Source organism: Orbicella franksi, chromosome 3 (assembly GCF_964199315.1).
Source record: "Orbicella franksi chromosome 3, jaOrbFran1.1, whole genome shotgun sequence".
NCBI lineage: Eukaryota > Metazoa > Cnidaria > Anthozoa > Scleractinia > Merulinidae > Orbicella > Orbicella franksi.
The window spans coordinates 10,129,144-10,146,314 of NC_138147.1; the positions used below are offsets into that span (position 1 = coordinate 10,129,144).

General features: G+C 38.5%; 2 protein-coding genes across 3 annotated transcripts; one reads left to right on the forward strand and one right to left on the reverse strand.

The window, feature by feature from the left end:
• Positions 1-539: 539 nt before the first annotated feature.
• LOC145481172 (WD repeat-containing protein WRAP73-like) lies at positions 540-10,926 on the reverse strand. Of its 2 annotated transcripts, XM_081459598.1 has the most exons (14): positions 10,738-10,924; positions 10,043-10,138; positions 9,811-9,867; positions 8,332-8,448; positions 8,118-8,190; positions 7,462-7,565; positions 6,781-6,867; positions 5,671-5,805; positions 3,797-3,874; positions 3,478-3,562; positions 2,601-2,726; positions 2,044-2,127; positions 1,738-1,845; positions 540-1,337 (listed from the first exon to the last, which is right to left on the reverse strand). In XM_081459598.1, exons 1-14 carry the CDS (start codon positions 10,804-10,806, stop codon positions 1,231-1,233), a joined length of 1,326 nt encoding a protein of 441 aa, XP_081315724.1. In that variant the 5' UTR covers positions 10,807-10,924; the 3' UTR covers positions 540-1,230. The 2 variants fall into 2 exon arrangements, with proteins under 2 accessions (XP_081315724.1, XP_081315723.1); XM_081459597.1 differs by lacking the exon at positions 540-1,337 and having other exon boundaries at positions 1,513-1,845; positions 10,738-10,926.
• An 80-nt stretch (positions 10,927-11,006) lies between these two features.
• On the forward strand, positions 11,007-17,171 carry LOC145481194 (signal peptidase complex subunit 1-like). The gene is made up of 4 exons (XM_081459622.1): positions 11,007-11,114; positions 13,505-13,564; positions 14,012-14,098; positions 14,856-17,171. The coding sequence occupies exons 1-4, from the start codon at positions 11,073-11,075 to the stop codon at positions 14,964-14,966; spliced, it is 300 nt and encodes a 99-aa protein (XP_081315748.1). The 5' UTR covers positions 11,007-11,072; the 3' UTR covers positions 14,967-17,171.

The following is a 17,171-nucleotide window of genomic DNA, read 5'->3' on the forward strand; positions in this document are numbered from 1 at the left end:
GACAGAACTGCGATAATTTTTGTTTACTCTGTACATTTTAAAAAAATAATAAAAACAGAAGGAGAACAACTTTATCATTTGTTTTAGTGTTTTAATAAAAACAACACTAAAATGAGGCAACAAGAAGAAGTACAGCATGCATCCATTGTCTGAAAACGTAAATTAGAATACTCTTCTAATATTATCGAAGTGCCGTTTCCAAACACTTGAAACGAGTACAGTTCGGACATCGTTTGTAGAAAAAGTCAATTTTACAAAGTTTGTTGGTTACGCTGGTTTCATCTCCTTTAATCTCATAACTCGTTTATTGAGTTCGTGTGGCTACAGTGAGAAGAGCGTGAAACGAATTGTCATTGTACCACCACTATTTAGACGGAAACATATATATATCGCAAGAACATTATCCTTACAGTCAATTTCCTCCTACCTTACGGTGAGAGGAAGATCTAGCAGAAGCATCGTAACTCACTTAGTCGCCTCTGAACAATGTTACATATATATATTCAAATGATTACCCTCTCATTGATAAAAATGTTTTTCTTCAGATTAAAACAGAAGCGAAACATTTCAATACTCATTCTCAATCCTAGTTGCGCTAGGTAGAACAAAAGACCGTAAAAAAAACAAACAAACAAACAAACAAACAAACAAACAAAAACAATTAAAAGACAAAACAAAATATAGCGCCGTAAGAAACATTCCATTACAAGTTCACATATGAGTTCACGAATTGGAAATCCTGTTCCCCAAAATCAATTGACGGTTCTTGACAAATGCATATTTTAACACAACTGTCAATACCATTTTTACGTACAGTATATTTTATCGAGCACAGCGGACATACCATTTGCTTTCTATACATTCAAATTACCCCTACAATGCTCCATGCACACAAGTTCAACTTACATCAACAGGCATTGTCTACTAAAAAATATATATATATTTAACAACACGACTTGCCACCCTTGTGGTTACGTGGTTAAATTTGCTGTTCAGGCTCGTTGGGAAGAAACCGCACTGATCGTCAGTTTAAATGTCTAGGGCAGGCCACTACAATTGTTTGTAAAGTGAAGTGTCACACACTTTAGCACATTACTAACTATGATTACAGGGATAAATGATGGCCGGGTACCTGAAGATTCTCATTGTGTGATTCATTTTGCAGAACGAATTCATTTTGCAGAACGTTTGCTTATACCGTACCACGAGGAATCGCCGTAAAACTAAACGTTATGTCCGTGGGTCTGTCAGGAAACAAAGACACATATGGTCTTTTCCCAGTAGCATGAGAATGTTGCCATCAGGGTGGAACTGCAGAGACGTGATTTGGAACGTTACTGAAACGAAGCCACACAATTTTTAGTATTAAAATCATTGAGGGCGAGGCAATGAAGATCAAAGCACAAATACATGCTTTTATGGCTTTAAGGCAATGGCTACCGAGCGCAAGTGCATGTCCTGCGGGGAGTAGGGTCAAAGAGCTTGGGACGAAGAAGTAATGGGGGGGGGGGGGGGGAGGGGGAACGGGGTGCAAAGGTCTAATAGGGAGAAAACACGATATTTTCATGTGTTCTTACTCAACCCAAAATTTCATCCGCTACCACGACACGCCCAGTCCGAGAAGGAAGAGCGATAGACTGGGGGCGAGGAAACCAGTTAGGTTCTTGTCAACAGAGCCAACACTAAGATTTGACTGAAACCAAACAAACAAAGAACCAAACACAGCAATATCGTTACCTTCTGTGGGTACAACCACTGACACACAGCCTGCAGGGGACCACATGTAAAGCTTGTTATTCGCCGTACAAATTACAAGGCGCGGCTGTTTAGGGTCCCATTGGAAAGCTACGACATACAGAGATTGAAAGAAATCAGATTTAAGTGGGTTTTCAAATAAGCTTACAAAACATTTTAGAAATCGCTACTACAGCTTTCAAAACAGCTGCAAAATGACACGTTTCTCGAGTTCAATCATATGGAGACGTTTCGCGTTTAACAGCTCTGCACAGACTGACTGGCACATTAAATGCAATCAGCACAAACCTCTGACAGGACTGGACTGTAGTAGCATTGCTGTCAGACATAACTTGGAAACTTCCCACAACCACACAGCGTTCGGCATACTGTCTGCAAAAGCCACAGAAAGATATGTGAGTTAAAAAAAATTGAACAATTCCAAAAATCAAAGTAGGCTCGATTTCCGCCGTGCTCTTGAGCCCCGTCTGCCTAGTTCCTGGACTGCTTTCTCTCAGGCCTTCACGGTCAATTGATTTCGGTGACTCGAACCACGTGAACCGAAAACGATTGACCGAGGCGAAATATCGAGGCTTAGGAACTAGGCAACGTCCCTTTCTGAAAAGAGTGGAGGAGCGCGGGCTCCTTTCACGAACAGCGGCTGGTAAACGAGCCTAGAAAAACAAGGCAACAGTCCAAAAAACCTGCAGTCTTCTCCATTTTTCAACAGAAGTTATCTCTATTTCCCATGCTCTTCCAAGGTGTGGGTAAACGGGTTAAAGAATTCCATGCGTTTTGAAGAATTCCATACTTTTTTTGCTTGGCCCAAAAGCCATGGTATTCACTGTTTGCTCCACTGTACTTACCATTTTTAGTCGCCAGATATCTGTTGTCTCGACTGAAGGCAACTTGGCCAACTCCAATTTTGGGGTTCGCTTTTTCTGGGTCCGGTTTAACATAAGGAACCTGAACTGGGACTGGTTGCACCTCATCTAAAAATTATGAATAGAATTATGAACTTTAGTTTTACAACCCGGATTGTTTTACTTCAAAAACTCAAATACGTTTTCCGATTGGAGAATCTAACGCGTTACGTGCGATGGGTCAAAACTGGCTTACATCAACTTGAACTTTCGACTCGCACATGATCAGCTTGTGCACATTAAAACCGCGGCAAATTTGTGTTCCAGCCGGCATAAAGCAAGTATTTTTTTGTCGCAGTTTGTTCTATTTTTGAGTTGGGAGGTATAACAAAACACCTAATGACTGGCCCCACGGGAAAAAGTGAGTTTTGTTTCCTATCAACCCTCAATGTTCCCCTCGGCAAAACAAAACTCCTTCGCTTCGTACAACATTGAGGGTCCAGGGGGAAAAAACTTGGCGCTCATCATTAAGTGTTCACTAAATGTAGCTGAAAATCATTCATTCCTTATGGATTACAGCTTCCAGGGCATTAGACAGTGTTAGCTAAGAGCAGTGAACACCATCCTGAGGAGTGAAAAGGAGAAGTTTTGCGCAACCCACGAATTTTCTCTATCTCGCTACTGACAAGATGACTCTCTGTGGCTGTACTGGTTTTCCTTCGACAATGTAAAATTAAAGCAAAGGATCTCGCCATAAAATAAATGAATAGCTTGAGCACAGACCACGGATGTCAATTCTTGCTTCTGGCGTGTTCCCTACCCCCATGAGCTCTGTGGTACGTTTATTGAGAACGTTAATTTTCAAATTGTCCGCCCTCACATTTACTCTGTACTGTAAATCCTCCAGGAGGCATACTCTCTCCTCTGAGCAGAGGTGGCTTTACTTCCACCTCTTTGTATACAATCTAAAAAAGAAACAAATCACCAATAATTATTGATTACCACAACAAGCAATGAAATATTTCCTTTGAAATACACAGGAGCACAGGGTGGATGCTGAGCTCTTTGCAGCAAAACATTAACTAAAAATAACGTTGTAAAGCAGCTAGAGAATTGGTAGTGAAGATCACGATGGAAAAAGAGGCAAGATTAGAGTTCAAAGTTCAAAATGTAGTTTTTAACTCTCCCCTCTGACTTACCACAGAAGGTGAATCAACGGTGTGTGTATGATTGTGTTCTGCGACTAACTTCCAAGTAACATGGTTTAGCACTCGGCACTGAAACAAAAAAACAAAGGATTGGTGTACAGTTATTAATTTAAGGTGGCTCAAAACAGGTTCCAACACTTAGATTTTGATGGGTCGTTATAACCACTCTTTATCAGTTGATGCTACAATCACGGTATCAAAAAACTGCCCAATCATTGGTGAACACGTTGTTATCATTTTTGTGACACAATAAGTTACCATAGCAACAGTAGGACCCCCACCCTTAATTACAGCTCTAGGGGCTTATAATTCAAAAACGGCACGGTGAAACTTTTTTATATTCTCAGCTTTTGAAAAGCATGATAAGACGCAACTTTTGGCAAAGTTTAAAAAAATTCTGTATACAGAGTTCAGAGCCACCTTAAATTTTCGAAAATTTAATTAAATCTAATATCTGTTTAACCCGGCCCTGTTTACAGCAAGTTAGCCTGACATGATCCTGCGATCCAATCGAAAACCAGCACTTGGTCAGTGGTCAACTTAAAAAGATAAACATGTGACCTCGATGAGCACTAAACTTGAGCCCACAATATGGTCATGTGATACTGGTCAGTGGATACCTTGTTTGACAGGTGCCAATTGACCATAACATGGACGCCTAATATCAAAGAAGGACGCTATAAACAAAGGATGCACGTCTCTGTCATCCTATTAGCTGGAGTATGGCCGCTATCTTGCGCGACTCTGTCGCCGGCGACGACGACATCGCCGTCGTGCGCGCCACGAGCAACAACGCTTTATAACTATGAGAGAATCAATTCATGGGTTTCCTTTCCTTTCCTATATTTGTAGGTGGCTCTGTTTCTAAGGCCGCTATAACTAGATGAACTCAAGAGAAACACAGGGAAGCCAAAAGTTTGTATTAAGTGTCACATGACTGTACATGTATTCATGATGCTCAGAAATCATCCTTCTTAATATCTGGCCAAGATTTTGCCGATAAAAGAGTGCTGCTTGGCCAATTTGAAGTTTAGAACTCATAAGTAGACAAAAACAAACAGAATTACCTAGAATGCTCTAACCGCTAGTCCCCTAAAGTGCTCGCCTAGTAAGCAAGCTACAGTCAAACCTGCACTAGGCGTACACCCTCGGGGCCCGTGCTAGTGTCCGCTTAATAAAGGGTGTCCGTTGAAAACAGGTTCCCTCAGAATTCGTCTTAAAAGGGTCATGTTAATATTCGTCAGTATTAAAAGACCTTGAAGGGGTCAAATGGCATTCTCGTGAACGGTCAATAACTCTGAAATACAGTATTTTCATGAACAATGACAAGTAGATGAGGTAAAGCAATTTAAGTATACAGTAACAGTATCTATATTGATCAAATCAGGTGAAGGTTCACAAAATCAAACAAGAACAAACGTTCTGTAAAAGCAAAACCGAAAAAAAAAATATTGCATTTCTGTGACAGCTCAGTTTGTTGGCAAACTCAAATGACCGATCTACTAAAACGTGAACAAAAAGAATCATACACTCTTTTCGCAGTACCCGTTTGATACAGTTTTCTGACAATAAAAATGACCATAAAAGTCAAGTTTAAGGTGTCCGCGTCCGCTTAATAGGGGTGTCCTTTGAATACAGGTATTTCTTACAGTGAATGTGGGAAAAGGAAAATGGGACTTGCACTGCTGTCCGCTTAATAGAGAGTGCCCGCTTAATATGGGGTCCGCTTAATACAGGTTTGACTGTACATACATGTACATAGTAAACTTGTACATGTACAAAGACTTAAACTCAGTCTCCCCTTTAGAAATTATACCATACCATCATGACGTTAAAATACAGACATGTAAATCTATGTAAAATACCTTCTCATCGAAGCTGCCTACAGCTAAAAACTGACTGGACGGAGACCAACAAACAGATTTGATTCCAAGAGCAAACTCATAAGCACTGTATTTCGACAGGCAACGACCATCCATTGAATACAGCAACAACTGATACTAAAAACAAATTTACGTGGAATTAAGCAGCAGCTTAATAAGTACATTTGAATAGATCGATGAAAACAAAATCTAGAGAAAGTTACAAGAACAGATGAAAGGAAATTTGATGTCAGCTTCAGTTTAGGTATAACGTAAAGACGTCTACAAAATATAGTGTCTACAGTCCCTCATTTTTCTTAGGCTTAGTGAACTAAGGGAGCACACAGGGGGAATGAAACACTTGTGAACCGCATTTTTCCTTTTTTTTATTTTTGCTTGTTTTGTATTTGCTTTGTTTACTTTTGTTTTTGCTCTGCTCAGAGGTTTTATTAACGTTATTCAGCACGAGGACAACTGGTTTTCACAGGCGGGGAAAACTTTTTGAACCTACATGTACCTAGAACATGAGTCAACATATCTTTTGTAAGTGCCTCACATTTTAGAACCACAATTCAACTTATGCCTGTTTTGATGTCACAGCCTGACTAGTCCCAGGTCAGGCTAACCCGTGACCTGAACCACATTTTCAGATGGCTAAAATGCTGTGAAAAACAAGAAGATCAATTTTTTCGTTTTTGATTTCCATATCACGATCTTGTATATATTCCATAAATAAAAGCAATATCTGTCATTATAAGCCATGAAATATTTTCGCTCGCGCACGATTGGTCTAAACAAGTCACATGCGTGAATATTCCCCAGTCTGAACTGGAGAATATCCAAGAATATTCCCCAATTTTCAAAATTGTGCGCGTTGCGAAAAAGATTTGAAGAATAATAAATACAATAGCCTTCATTTGGGGCTAAAATATGCTTGGATATTTGTCCTTGGACACTATCTGCTCCTTGAAGCTCACAGTTTTCCTCGAGCTACACTCTCAAAAAACTGTTCGCTTCTCAGAACAGATAATGTCTGCAGGCAAATATCCTAGCATATTTTTGCACCAAATGGAGGCTATTGTTTATTTATACACTTTAAAAGGAATAACATACTCTTAACAGAGAGTCCCACACACAAAGAACCCTTCCATCAGGTGACCATGCCAAATCAGCCAGGTCCTTAGTTTCCACTTCAAAGTGCTATAAAATTAATAAAAGATGAACAATGCATATACCTTTAGGTATTAACTGCAGCTGACTCATGATAACTCAAACCTTCTAGGGAAATTGAAAAGGTTTGAGTTATCAGGAATTCAAGTTATCAGGAACTGAAAATAAATTCTTGACTGGAACTAAGGAGAAAACAGTGTTTACTGTATTCTTTTCAGACAGTCAGAGTGTACATTTTAAATATCTAATTTAATTATAGAGAAGTTGAGTGAAAGTGGAAGAATACAGACAGTACTAAACTAGAATGCAACATAACATGAAACAAAACAAAGCAAAGCAATGCCGCAGGAGAAAGCCAGTTACTCTGAACTTTCGGTTTAAAAGAGAACAACATTGGGCTATTGCCACAAAGTTCAAGCTTCATGCTTTCCCTGGTAAAAGCTATACTGGGATGTTGCTGATCATCCTTGAAGATCCTTAATGATTTTGCCACGGATCATGGTGTACATAGGGTTGTACAAGTTTCTATTTACTGCTTGCACTGATTAGTTCTCAACTGTCTTGAAGCAGATCAAGTAGGTAATTGCCATGATATGGAATTCTGAAGATGTTCAAAATTTGTACCTTAACAAGTTGCCAGGATGTGCAAGCAAATATACTGATGCAGTCTTTGCAGTTTCTTCTTTCTGCTAGAGCCATGTATTTTCCGTCTGTAGTGAAGTCAAGACCTATGGCAAAATTTGGAAAAGTCAGGAAAACAACACTGAACAACAACAATAGATCTGTCCGTCAATTACTGCCAGTCTCCAAAGTATGGCCTAGAGAGTAAATAAAGGTACCTTAGCTTACAGTCCAGACATAAATAATTTATTCAACGACATGCATATCCAGAATGCAGGATTAGCCATTTAACATACAGAAGCTTTTACATGTGCATTATTTTTCAGCTGAATGGTATGCAAATTGATTTTGATTTTGAAGGCTTATTCTGTAATCTGAAATGTCCGGAGACCACCAATCCATGCAATGATTTATAACTGCCCTAAAATATCATTGGTAATATTAATTAACTTATTAATAGTTTTTAACTATGGTATTGTCTGTTCACAGATCTTTTAATATTCTCCCTACGATTGCCTAACAGTTGCTTATGACGAAAAAAAAATGGCTGTGGACAGACTTAATATCTGTGGCAAAACAAAGCACAGGGCTATATACTGTATGCTCATACTGTAAGTGGGATAAAGCCAGTTACCAATGCACAAAAAATTAATTAATACCTGCATTGGCATGTTTGGGATACTTGATGTAGCTCACAGATTTGCTAACCAAAGACCAAACCGAGATTCTCAGCTGAAAAGAGTACAGTGTACAATTGTTAGAAAAAGATGTAATGAAATCAGGTTTGCAAAGAAACATTACAAATAGCTTCTTCCCAATCACTACTGCATTCTGTAAGTATGCTCTGCATGTTTCTACACATTAAGCACATACCTGAAAATCAGCAGTAGACAGAATATGTCTTCCATCAGGACTCCATCGCACAGCTACTAGTCCTGCTAGACCCTCATCAATTTTACATGTCCAGTCTGGTTTCTCGAGTGACCAGACCTATAAAATTTAAGAAAGAATCTTTAATAAGCTTTCTTTGACATGTAAAGATCTACGTGTACATGAATATACTTGACTAGACATACAATGTAACAGGGTTGTCATTATTTTTTTAGTCACCTGAAGCCTTATTCTCCACACCCATAGCAAATTTATTACATACATGTAGTGGGTGAATTCTATAAACAACACGGACTTTCACCCGTAGCATCAAGGGAGAATCAAGCATACTCAGCGGTAACAGGTGTTACGGCTTATGGCCCTTAATGACAGCCCTGTGTAATATGGAAGCCGATGACTACAATAGGCAAGTCATGACAGACAAATACGTACAATGTAGATTTATATTAATAATGAAGTGCCACACATTGATACTAATATAGCCTTGTTTGTCCTGTTACTGAAAATACTGCCAATACCATTCAGCACTATTGAACTTAAAGTACACGTGAAACGACGCTGTGACAAACAAATGCAAGACATCCCAATATACATGTACATTTCTAAGGTATACATGTACATTGTATTTGAGCCAGAAATGGTTTTTCATTGAATGTGAATGTTTTCATAGACATTTAAGGATTGATTTGGACCAAACTTTGGGCTTTTTACCCAATGACATAGATCATTCTGACATTCTCGCCACGAATTGAACCACTCACTGCCAAGACAAGCTAATTACATTGGTGATAAGATGTGCAAAAATACATGTATACATGTACATGTCATCAAAGGAGAGGTGGGTGGTTAAACAAATTGGATACAACTTACATGTGTACGACCATGGAACTTAGAGCAAGTAATCGTGAAAGGGGCAAGGAAGTCCCTTGGGTGCTAAAGGGTAGTCAATCTCTGTTAGAACAACAGGAGCATAATAGCATTGCATGGGACAAGTTTTGTAGACATTTTTGCATTGAGAATATTCCAGCATTTCAAACAAACATTTTGTCGAAATGTGATTTTTGATTCAAAATTTTGGGACTAAATTGACCAAGGATTAACATCACTAAGGAATGATGTACTATACAATGTATTAATGGTACTCTTTTTTACTTTTAATAACATAAATCTTCACTATTACTTTAATCTATTATTTCATTTAATTTCATTTGTCTCAACCTTGGAAATCAATCAATCAATCAATCAATCAATTAATCAATCTTTATTTGTACTCACTCTTGCTTAATAATATAAAGGTTACAATGTTCAATGAAAATATTACAAGTAAAAGTTAGAGTACTCGCTGCCTGGAATGTCCATAGGGGCTAGCGGAGCCAGGCAGACAGTTCAGGCAGCCAGTTCCATTTTCCAAACAGAACGTGTGTATAACTAACCAGACAGTAACATTATGCATGAACTTACTTGCACAAGTCCCCTTTTGAACATTCCACATAAAATGTATAAGGAATCTGAAGACCACTGTGCGTGTATGTATAATAAAATCAAACAAGAGTTACACAAAGAAAACAATTAACAATGAAAAAAAAAATGTGCATATATAACAAAGTTTAATTGAGTCTGAAGTAAACTTCAAATGTGTAAATACTTCAAAATTGATGTCAAAAGTATAACCACATCCAAAAATTCACTATACCTCTATGTATTGTATAACATCTAAACAGGTGTACAGTTGAAGAATCTGAAGGGTTTTCACATCCCTCACTAACAATCGATATTGAACACAATTACCCTGTAAATTGCATAAGAAACAAGTGAGCTTGTTCAAACTCTAGAGGACTTATCACGGCAATAAATAGAATAAAAAAATCACTATGATCAAGAGTGCATGAGGAAATTTTCATATTTATAAAAGCTTATGCAAAGTTAGTATAATTTAATACCATAAGAAATGCACAAGTAAATTGTGCTTTTCATGCATTCTGATTGATTAACCCAAACACGATTAGAAAGTATTATTCAACTCCGAGCAGCGATTTTGAAATTTCGCGGGATTTGTCAGTTTATTGTCAGAAATATAACAAATTAATGTTTTTGTCCGCTTGTTATTCAGCTTGTGTGGCACAAGTATACCCCACAGGTACTATAAAAGCTTACTGCTGCTTACTGAAACAATTATTCACCTCAGAGTCGGTGAAAGTGGCAGATATTTAAAACGCCGCTTCACCGCTCCGTCAATACTCACCACTATAGACCTCCATTTCGGGGAATAATTGTTAAACAGGTTATCAAAATCCAGAAGCTAATAACCAAGGCCCATGGCATCATTTGTAACCTTGCACCTCTAAAAAAAAAGGATCAGAGGAAAAAAAAATGAAACTAGTAACTTACCAAGTATTTTCCATTTGGAGAGAACCTACTCAGCTGATTTGTCTGCTTAAAAAGCTCTGAGAAGTTCATCGTTAGGGAGATATGCTTTCCTGGTACAGTTCAGTGCATTCTTTGTGGTGAAAATATCACAAAATCTCCAATAACGAAACAGCCAAGAAATTCGAAGGAACCCGCCATAATAACAAACTTGGTAACCAAGCTTGTAGGATGGTCGTTACCACGCATTAGCTCCGCTGTATCCGCTGACTGTAAATATTGTTTTCTCGTCTCTTTTCAAGAGACGTGTATTTATCTCATCGGTCACTTTCAAGAAAGAACAAGGCTAACTTAGAACGATGAAGCTCAAAAATCCCTTCAAAAGCATCCCAACGCATATGGTAAGTTGTTTTTTTTTTCCTGATCTCCATTTCGTAACAGTTTTACCTCAAGTCCCCGCTTATTTCAACTCTATTTATTCTGCACCCACGGTGTGATGTTCTGTGTCTTCTGTTCAAAATATAAACCACCGTACAAACTAAATTTAAGCTTAATAGAGTAAAAGCTTATGAGCAGTTACATTAATTTATAAGTTTTATTCAGTAACTTCATCAAGCAGAGAGCTCCACGAATTTATAGAGACAAAAGAGGTGATCAATTCATTAAAAAAAAAAAAACACCCCGTAACTCTAGCAATACCTGCAGTGTACATGTAAGAGGTAACCCGAAAACACTGACCCCCGGTCCGCGGACCCCCACTACAGACCGGGTCCGCGGACTACCTATGGACCGGTCCACAGACTCCCCCTACGGACCCCCTCTACGGACCACCCCGAAAATATAATAAAAATAATAAATAAATATTTCAGTTGCGGGTTGTCTAATAGATTACTCATGACGGCGAAATTTCGAACATTACATTGTGCAAATGGGCAGACCCAGATTCAGGCTCAGGTGCAATTTATATAATTACACATTGCCATTTCCTTTGCTGTGGCCATAAAGTATACGAAAGACATGTACGGGAAAGCCTCCAGGAAGCCTTGAAATTTATGTTCTTTCCCCTCTGCCATTTTGTTCAGCCCATCCTCCCATGGGCTCGTGAACTCATTCCAGGCTTCACAATTTACTCAGTGGAATAACGGATACAAACAAGAAAAAACGGCCTAAAAATATAGCTTCCATAGCCAGATCAAGCCACGAATGGAAGGTAAGAACTTTCCTTCTTAACATCGGCATTCCCTTACACTGAAAACGGCTTTTAGGCAATTTTTTTTTGGGTGGGGGGGTGGGGTGTTAAAAACCCAAGTCTGTTACATTTGCACAGTGTAACACTTGAAAAATCACCGACACAAGTTTGAATCTATTAGACAACCCATAAGTGAAATCTTTATTTATTATTTTTACACTATTTTAGGGTGGTCTGTAGAGGGGGTCCGTAAGGGTAGTCCATGGACCGGTCCATAGGGTAGTCTGCAGACCCAGTCCATTGTGGGGGTCCGCGGACCGGGGGTCAGTGTTTTCGGGTTACCTGTTCATGTTAGTGTACGATGGGACGATCTTGTGTAGCTGCTCATTTTTATTATTATTTTTTTTTTATAAAGCATTGATCATTTGGTAACCAATCCCTTATGACTGCTTGGCTACACTGCATGGTACCATTTCTAAAACTTTAATGTTTATTTGGTCTTAACTTACCTTTCTAAGTTGTGCTACAGCTCTTTGGAAGTTTAATTCTTATGCTCTATAGGCCTACATGTACTATTTCTTTCTTTTTCAATGTCGTGTACAGTGTAGCCTCTGAGCAGGCTCTAGTGTTTGGCTTTCACACTCAGGTGCTACTATCTTGACTTTTCACTTTGGTGCGTGAGCGAGTTTACAAATGACGCATGGGAGCTTAACTAGAACATGCACAAAAGCCATTAAATTTTGAAGTTCCTCCATTCGCCCATGAATGGAGCATTTTGATTGGTCAGAAATGACAAGTGCCATTAGTATTACAAAAACTAGGACAACAAAGTCAAAGCAAACCAATGCAACTCAAAGATTATCTGCCCCAAGAGTACATGCCACTAGAATTAGACTGCAAGGGGTGGAATGTCTAACGTTCTCACAGATATAATCACTGCTCAAGGGGCAGAATTCAGAGTTCAATTGCTTTCTTGCAGGCTCTCAACTACTTCATACACTGAATCTTCTCTTGCAGCTTAGCTACATTTGTGCCTATCTTGTGGCTTCACTGCTCGCATCTCCGACCTAAACATGAGAACCTGCTTGCAGGCTACAGCATTTACAGTAATTAAAATGCACGCAGAAGCAATTAAACTTTGCATTTTCAATATAGGCTGAAAAAAAAAGAGGAAAAATAACAGCAAATTTTTTGTTAATATATACGTAAGTAGTGTTTCCATAACCTGTTCTCTCACTAGCACCTTGTGAAATCTTCAGATAATAATTATGGCATGGCCAAATCACAGATACAACTTTTTGTCCATAAGGAGGTTTGTCATTGAAGGAAATAGGGATCTTATGTATGAGTTGGGTATATATCTATATGTACATGTATATGTAAGTACATTGTAAGCGATGTTTCAAAGGCATCACTGAACTTCTACCATGAAAAGGTGATGGGATGGGATAGGTTTTCTTCACTGCCAAACTAAAGTTTTAACCTGTGCATGTACTTGTATGTTATTTGGTTGTAGACTAACATGCATGTAATTTGTACAATGCTGTTGCAGGTATATATTCTTTTTAGTACATATGATATCTCTCTTTCGTACTGTTGTAGGACTATGAAGGTCAAAAACTAGCAGAAAGGCTTTTCCATATCATAATATTGTTTTTCGGGGTAAGTAAAATGATTAAATAAATATATTTTGTTCATCACACATTTTATCTTGAATCATTTCATGACTGTAAACCCATTTTTAGGTATATGCAAGGTGGAGGAGTGTGGAACATTATTTCAGTATTGTGATGAATAAGTGACGCGAAAAACATGCTATTACTTACGAGATTTTCATGAGTATAGATTCACCTTGAAGCATTTCTTCCACCTCCACAACATGCCTGGTTTTCTAAAGTAAATTCTTTAAGATGTAAAGCAGTTAATATAGTCATAGAGAGCAAAGTGTAATTAGTTGCAAACATCCAAAAAATAATAAAAAACAAACAAAAAAGGAAGTCAAACGTTTGAAGAATTCAAATAGCAGTGTATTTCCATAGCACAGAATCCTTTCCCTGTGGTAGTCATACAGATTGTATCATTCTGGTGTTTTTTTTTTTTCCTTGACAGGCTGTTGGTTTTCTCTGGGGTTACTACATACAGCAGTTTGGTGCGACTATTATCATTGTTGCTGCTGGATTTATCGTTAGCTGCATTGTAAGTAATGGAACAATAAAATTTGTTGTCACCTTGCCTTAAAATTGTGATAATATTTTGATAGTATTTTGTGCTTCCCCCTCCCCCTCCACACTACCCACCCACATAGTAAACCAAATCAAAAAGAAGCCCCACCTCCAAAACTTTCAGACTCAAAGTCAGAGTCAGGTTGATCAAAAGCTGATTAGTGCTAACCCAGGATTAAACGTTAACCAAAATATTAATTTTTCTTGTATAAAATGTTTTTCTCTGCTATGTTTGTGAAGTTTGAGATAATCAGATTATTCAAACTCAAGAGGATAAACAAAAAAAAAAAAATAAACAAACAAACAAACAAACAAACAGAAAACCTCACGGAAAAGGAAAAATTATAGAATCAAAATTGTTGCTAATCCTAGGTTAGCTTAATCAGGCTTTGAACAACCCAGCCCAGAGATGCTGGTATTTCAGGAGAGAGTAAATCCAGAGGACCCAAAGAAAAACCCTGAGGGCAATGCGGGAACCTACAACAAACTCAACCCACATACTTGTATGACACTGGGCTGGAATTAAATAAAAGAAATAAAATAAATTAACTTGGGCACATTGGTGGGAGGCAAGCACTCCCACCACTGCACCATCCCTGCTCCTGAAAATTAAGCCTCACATAGACATTTAGTTCACGCTATTACTACTATAGGAGTTCATCTATATTACTCGTGTGCAACACTATTGTCTGAGCAGTCAACTGAAATTGCTCTTGCATGTTTTGTTACAGTTGGTGTTACCTCCCTGGCCCATGTACAGAAAACATGCACTCGACTGGCAGAAACCACGCCCAGAAAAAACTGACACAAAGAGAGAAGGAGGAAAGAAGAAGCAAAAGTAGTTGCTTTGCTTTTTTAGGTCTTGCTTTGTAATATTAAAATGAAATAGCATTAAATATCGGTACAATTGTACAATAAATATAAACATGTACAATTCTCTTGTTATTGGCATTTTTACAGATTACTTTTTATTATTATTATTATTATTATTATTATTTTTTTTTTTTTTTTTTACGTAAGGGACTTTTTCGTGATCTGGTGGCAGTAGGTTGTGGTGAAGGCCTTCCCACTTTTGCACTGCCATGTCTCCACCAGTCTTGAGGGATGGCCTTATTTTTTAACTTTTCTTGAATAAGCAAATTCAAACTTTACCAAATGCGGCTCAACCGCAGGAAACCCTTGCATACAATCAATGTAAACGTCCCCTCCCTTTAAGCCGTTTTTGGTTTTATTTCTAATGGGAATACAAAATGGTATGAGTTTATTTCAGCGTGGTGATAAAAAACCAAAGCGAATGCAAATTACTGTGGACACTCAAGTAAAAACCACTCTCAGAGGACAATTTGTTCATTTGTCTGTCTGTAAGACCAGGTTTTAACGAGCGTGGGAAGGGTGTTTTTTACTGCGGATTTCTGTCTTCAACAGTTGACTTGAGACTTTGTATAAGCTTCCAAAAAAATGCCATCATTTACCTTTTCAATTTGCCATGGGCGATATATGGTTGTTTGTCTTCTTCTTCCTCTCCTCCTTTCTGTGATCCGAAAAACACGTCAAAACGCTTTTCTGTTTACATTGTGACCAAAACAAAAGAATAAAGCGCGCGCTGTTATAAACCAATCAGGTGTAAGGTCCGCTTCTTTTGTGCGCGAGCACGAACGTTAAATAACGAATTATTTTTCTGATAAAACTACATCGTTTGTCTGGACTCGTTTCTCAAAGAGAAGAAATTCTGTTACCAGGGAATATGTTTATTTCCATAAATATCAGATATCACTGAGAAAACAGCAGCAGAGGAAAGTGTCGTTGAAAGAAAACTAAAAAAAAAAAAAACGGGTTCTTATTTGGAATATTCGTCTGTACAGTTTATCGAGTGTCAATGACCTAAAATAAATCAAGAGATTTATAGCAGTGTTAACCTTGGATCAGAACGCCAGATTGCAGGTAAGAATAGAGCGACACTGCCCGTAAAGAGCACCACCCCTCAAATAAGCGCTCCCTTCAAAAAAGCGCCCCTCCCGGCGGGCAAAGTTAAAATAAGCGCCTCCCCTCGAGTACTGAGACAGTAAAGGATGTATAGTTTTGGTCGTGTTTAACTGCAAGCAACTCATGATTATCGACTCATTAAAGCACTGCGAATCGACCGTCGTAACGGATGGTAGTGAAGATCTGCTGAGTTATTGCCTAAAGCCCGCAACCTCGTTCCCAGGGTCCAAAGACCCTGGGAACGAGGTTGCAAAGCCCAACCAACTTTGTGCAGCAGGTGAAGACCGGCTGAAAGGGCTACATTACTAGTTCTTCAAGAGGGAGAGAAAGGATCCCTCTGAGACTGAGACTTCTGAGACACTGAAACATACATATATTACAATTTGGAAAAATTAAGTAAGCCCCCCTTCAATTAAACGCCTCCCTCGAATAAGCGCCTCCCGTCTTCTCTTAAATTTGAAATAAGCGCCCCGGGCGCAAATTCGACGATTTACGGTATCTTGTTCCTATACGGCTTTTCCCAGGCCTTCACCGTCAATTGTTTCGTCAGTAATTGTTTTACTAGACAGTCTCTTAGCTTTAGTAGCGAAATTACAAGACGTATGACGACAAGTGGGAGTGTTTCCCGCGCAACAAAGAAGAAAGTAAACTAAATCTTGATTATCGGTTGTAGGTTTACGTCGATAAGTTTAAAATTAGAATACAAGTGAACTAAATTATACGTCGTTAGGTAACAGTCGACTAAAGCCGCATGGTTTCGATGGACAGCATTGTGGTAGTTTTCGCGGCGATGTATATACATATGTAACTAATCATGGCAGCTAATGAAGAACAGCGCGATAAACGCACCTGTTTGGAGGGACTTCTGCTGCCACGATCACTTAAGGTTTTGAACTGCGCTTTTAAGCTTAATTCAGTTAAAATGCAAATGTTTCTGGTAGATTTAAAACCATAACACAAAAACCTCCATATAAAAGTCCTTAAGCTCATGATCAAGTGTACGTATGGTTATTACTCTTCAACACTTGGAGCGGTCTCACTACGGAGCCAAGTGACCGTATTTC

Excerpts from the sequence above, each read along its gene's own strand:
- LOC145481172 (XM_081459597.1), bottom strand. The coding sequence starts at position 10,806 with ATGAACTTCTCAGAGCTTTTTAAGCAGACAAATCAGCTGAGTAGGTTC. Across the intron at positions 8,191-8,331 it reads TGTCTACTGCTGATTTTCAG|CTGAGAATCTCGGTTTGGTC; the intron begins GTATGTGCTTAA and ends TACTCTTTTCAG. Across the intron at positions 5,806-6,780 it reads TGTGGGACTCTCTGTTAAGA|TATCAGTTGTTGCTGTATTC; the intron begins GTATGTTATTCC and ends ATTTGTTTTTAG.
- LOC145481194 (XM_081459622.1), top strand. The coding sequence starts at position 11,073 with ATGAAGCTCAAAAATCCCTTCAAAAGCATCCCAACGCATATG. Across the intron at positions 11,115-13,504 it reads AAAGCATCCCAACGCATATG|GACTATGAAGGTCAAAAACT; the intron begins GTAAGTTGTTTT and ends GTACTGTTGTAG. Across the intron at positions 14,099-14,855 it reads GATTTATCGTTAGCTGCATT|TTGGTGTTACCTCCCTGGCC; the intron begins GTAAGTAATGGA and ends GTTTTGTTACAG.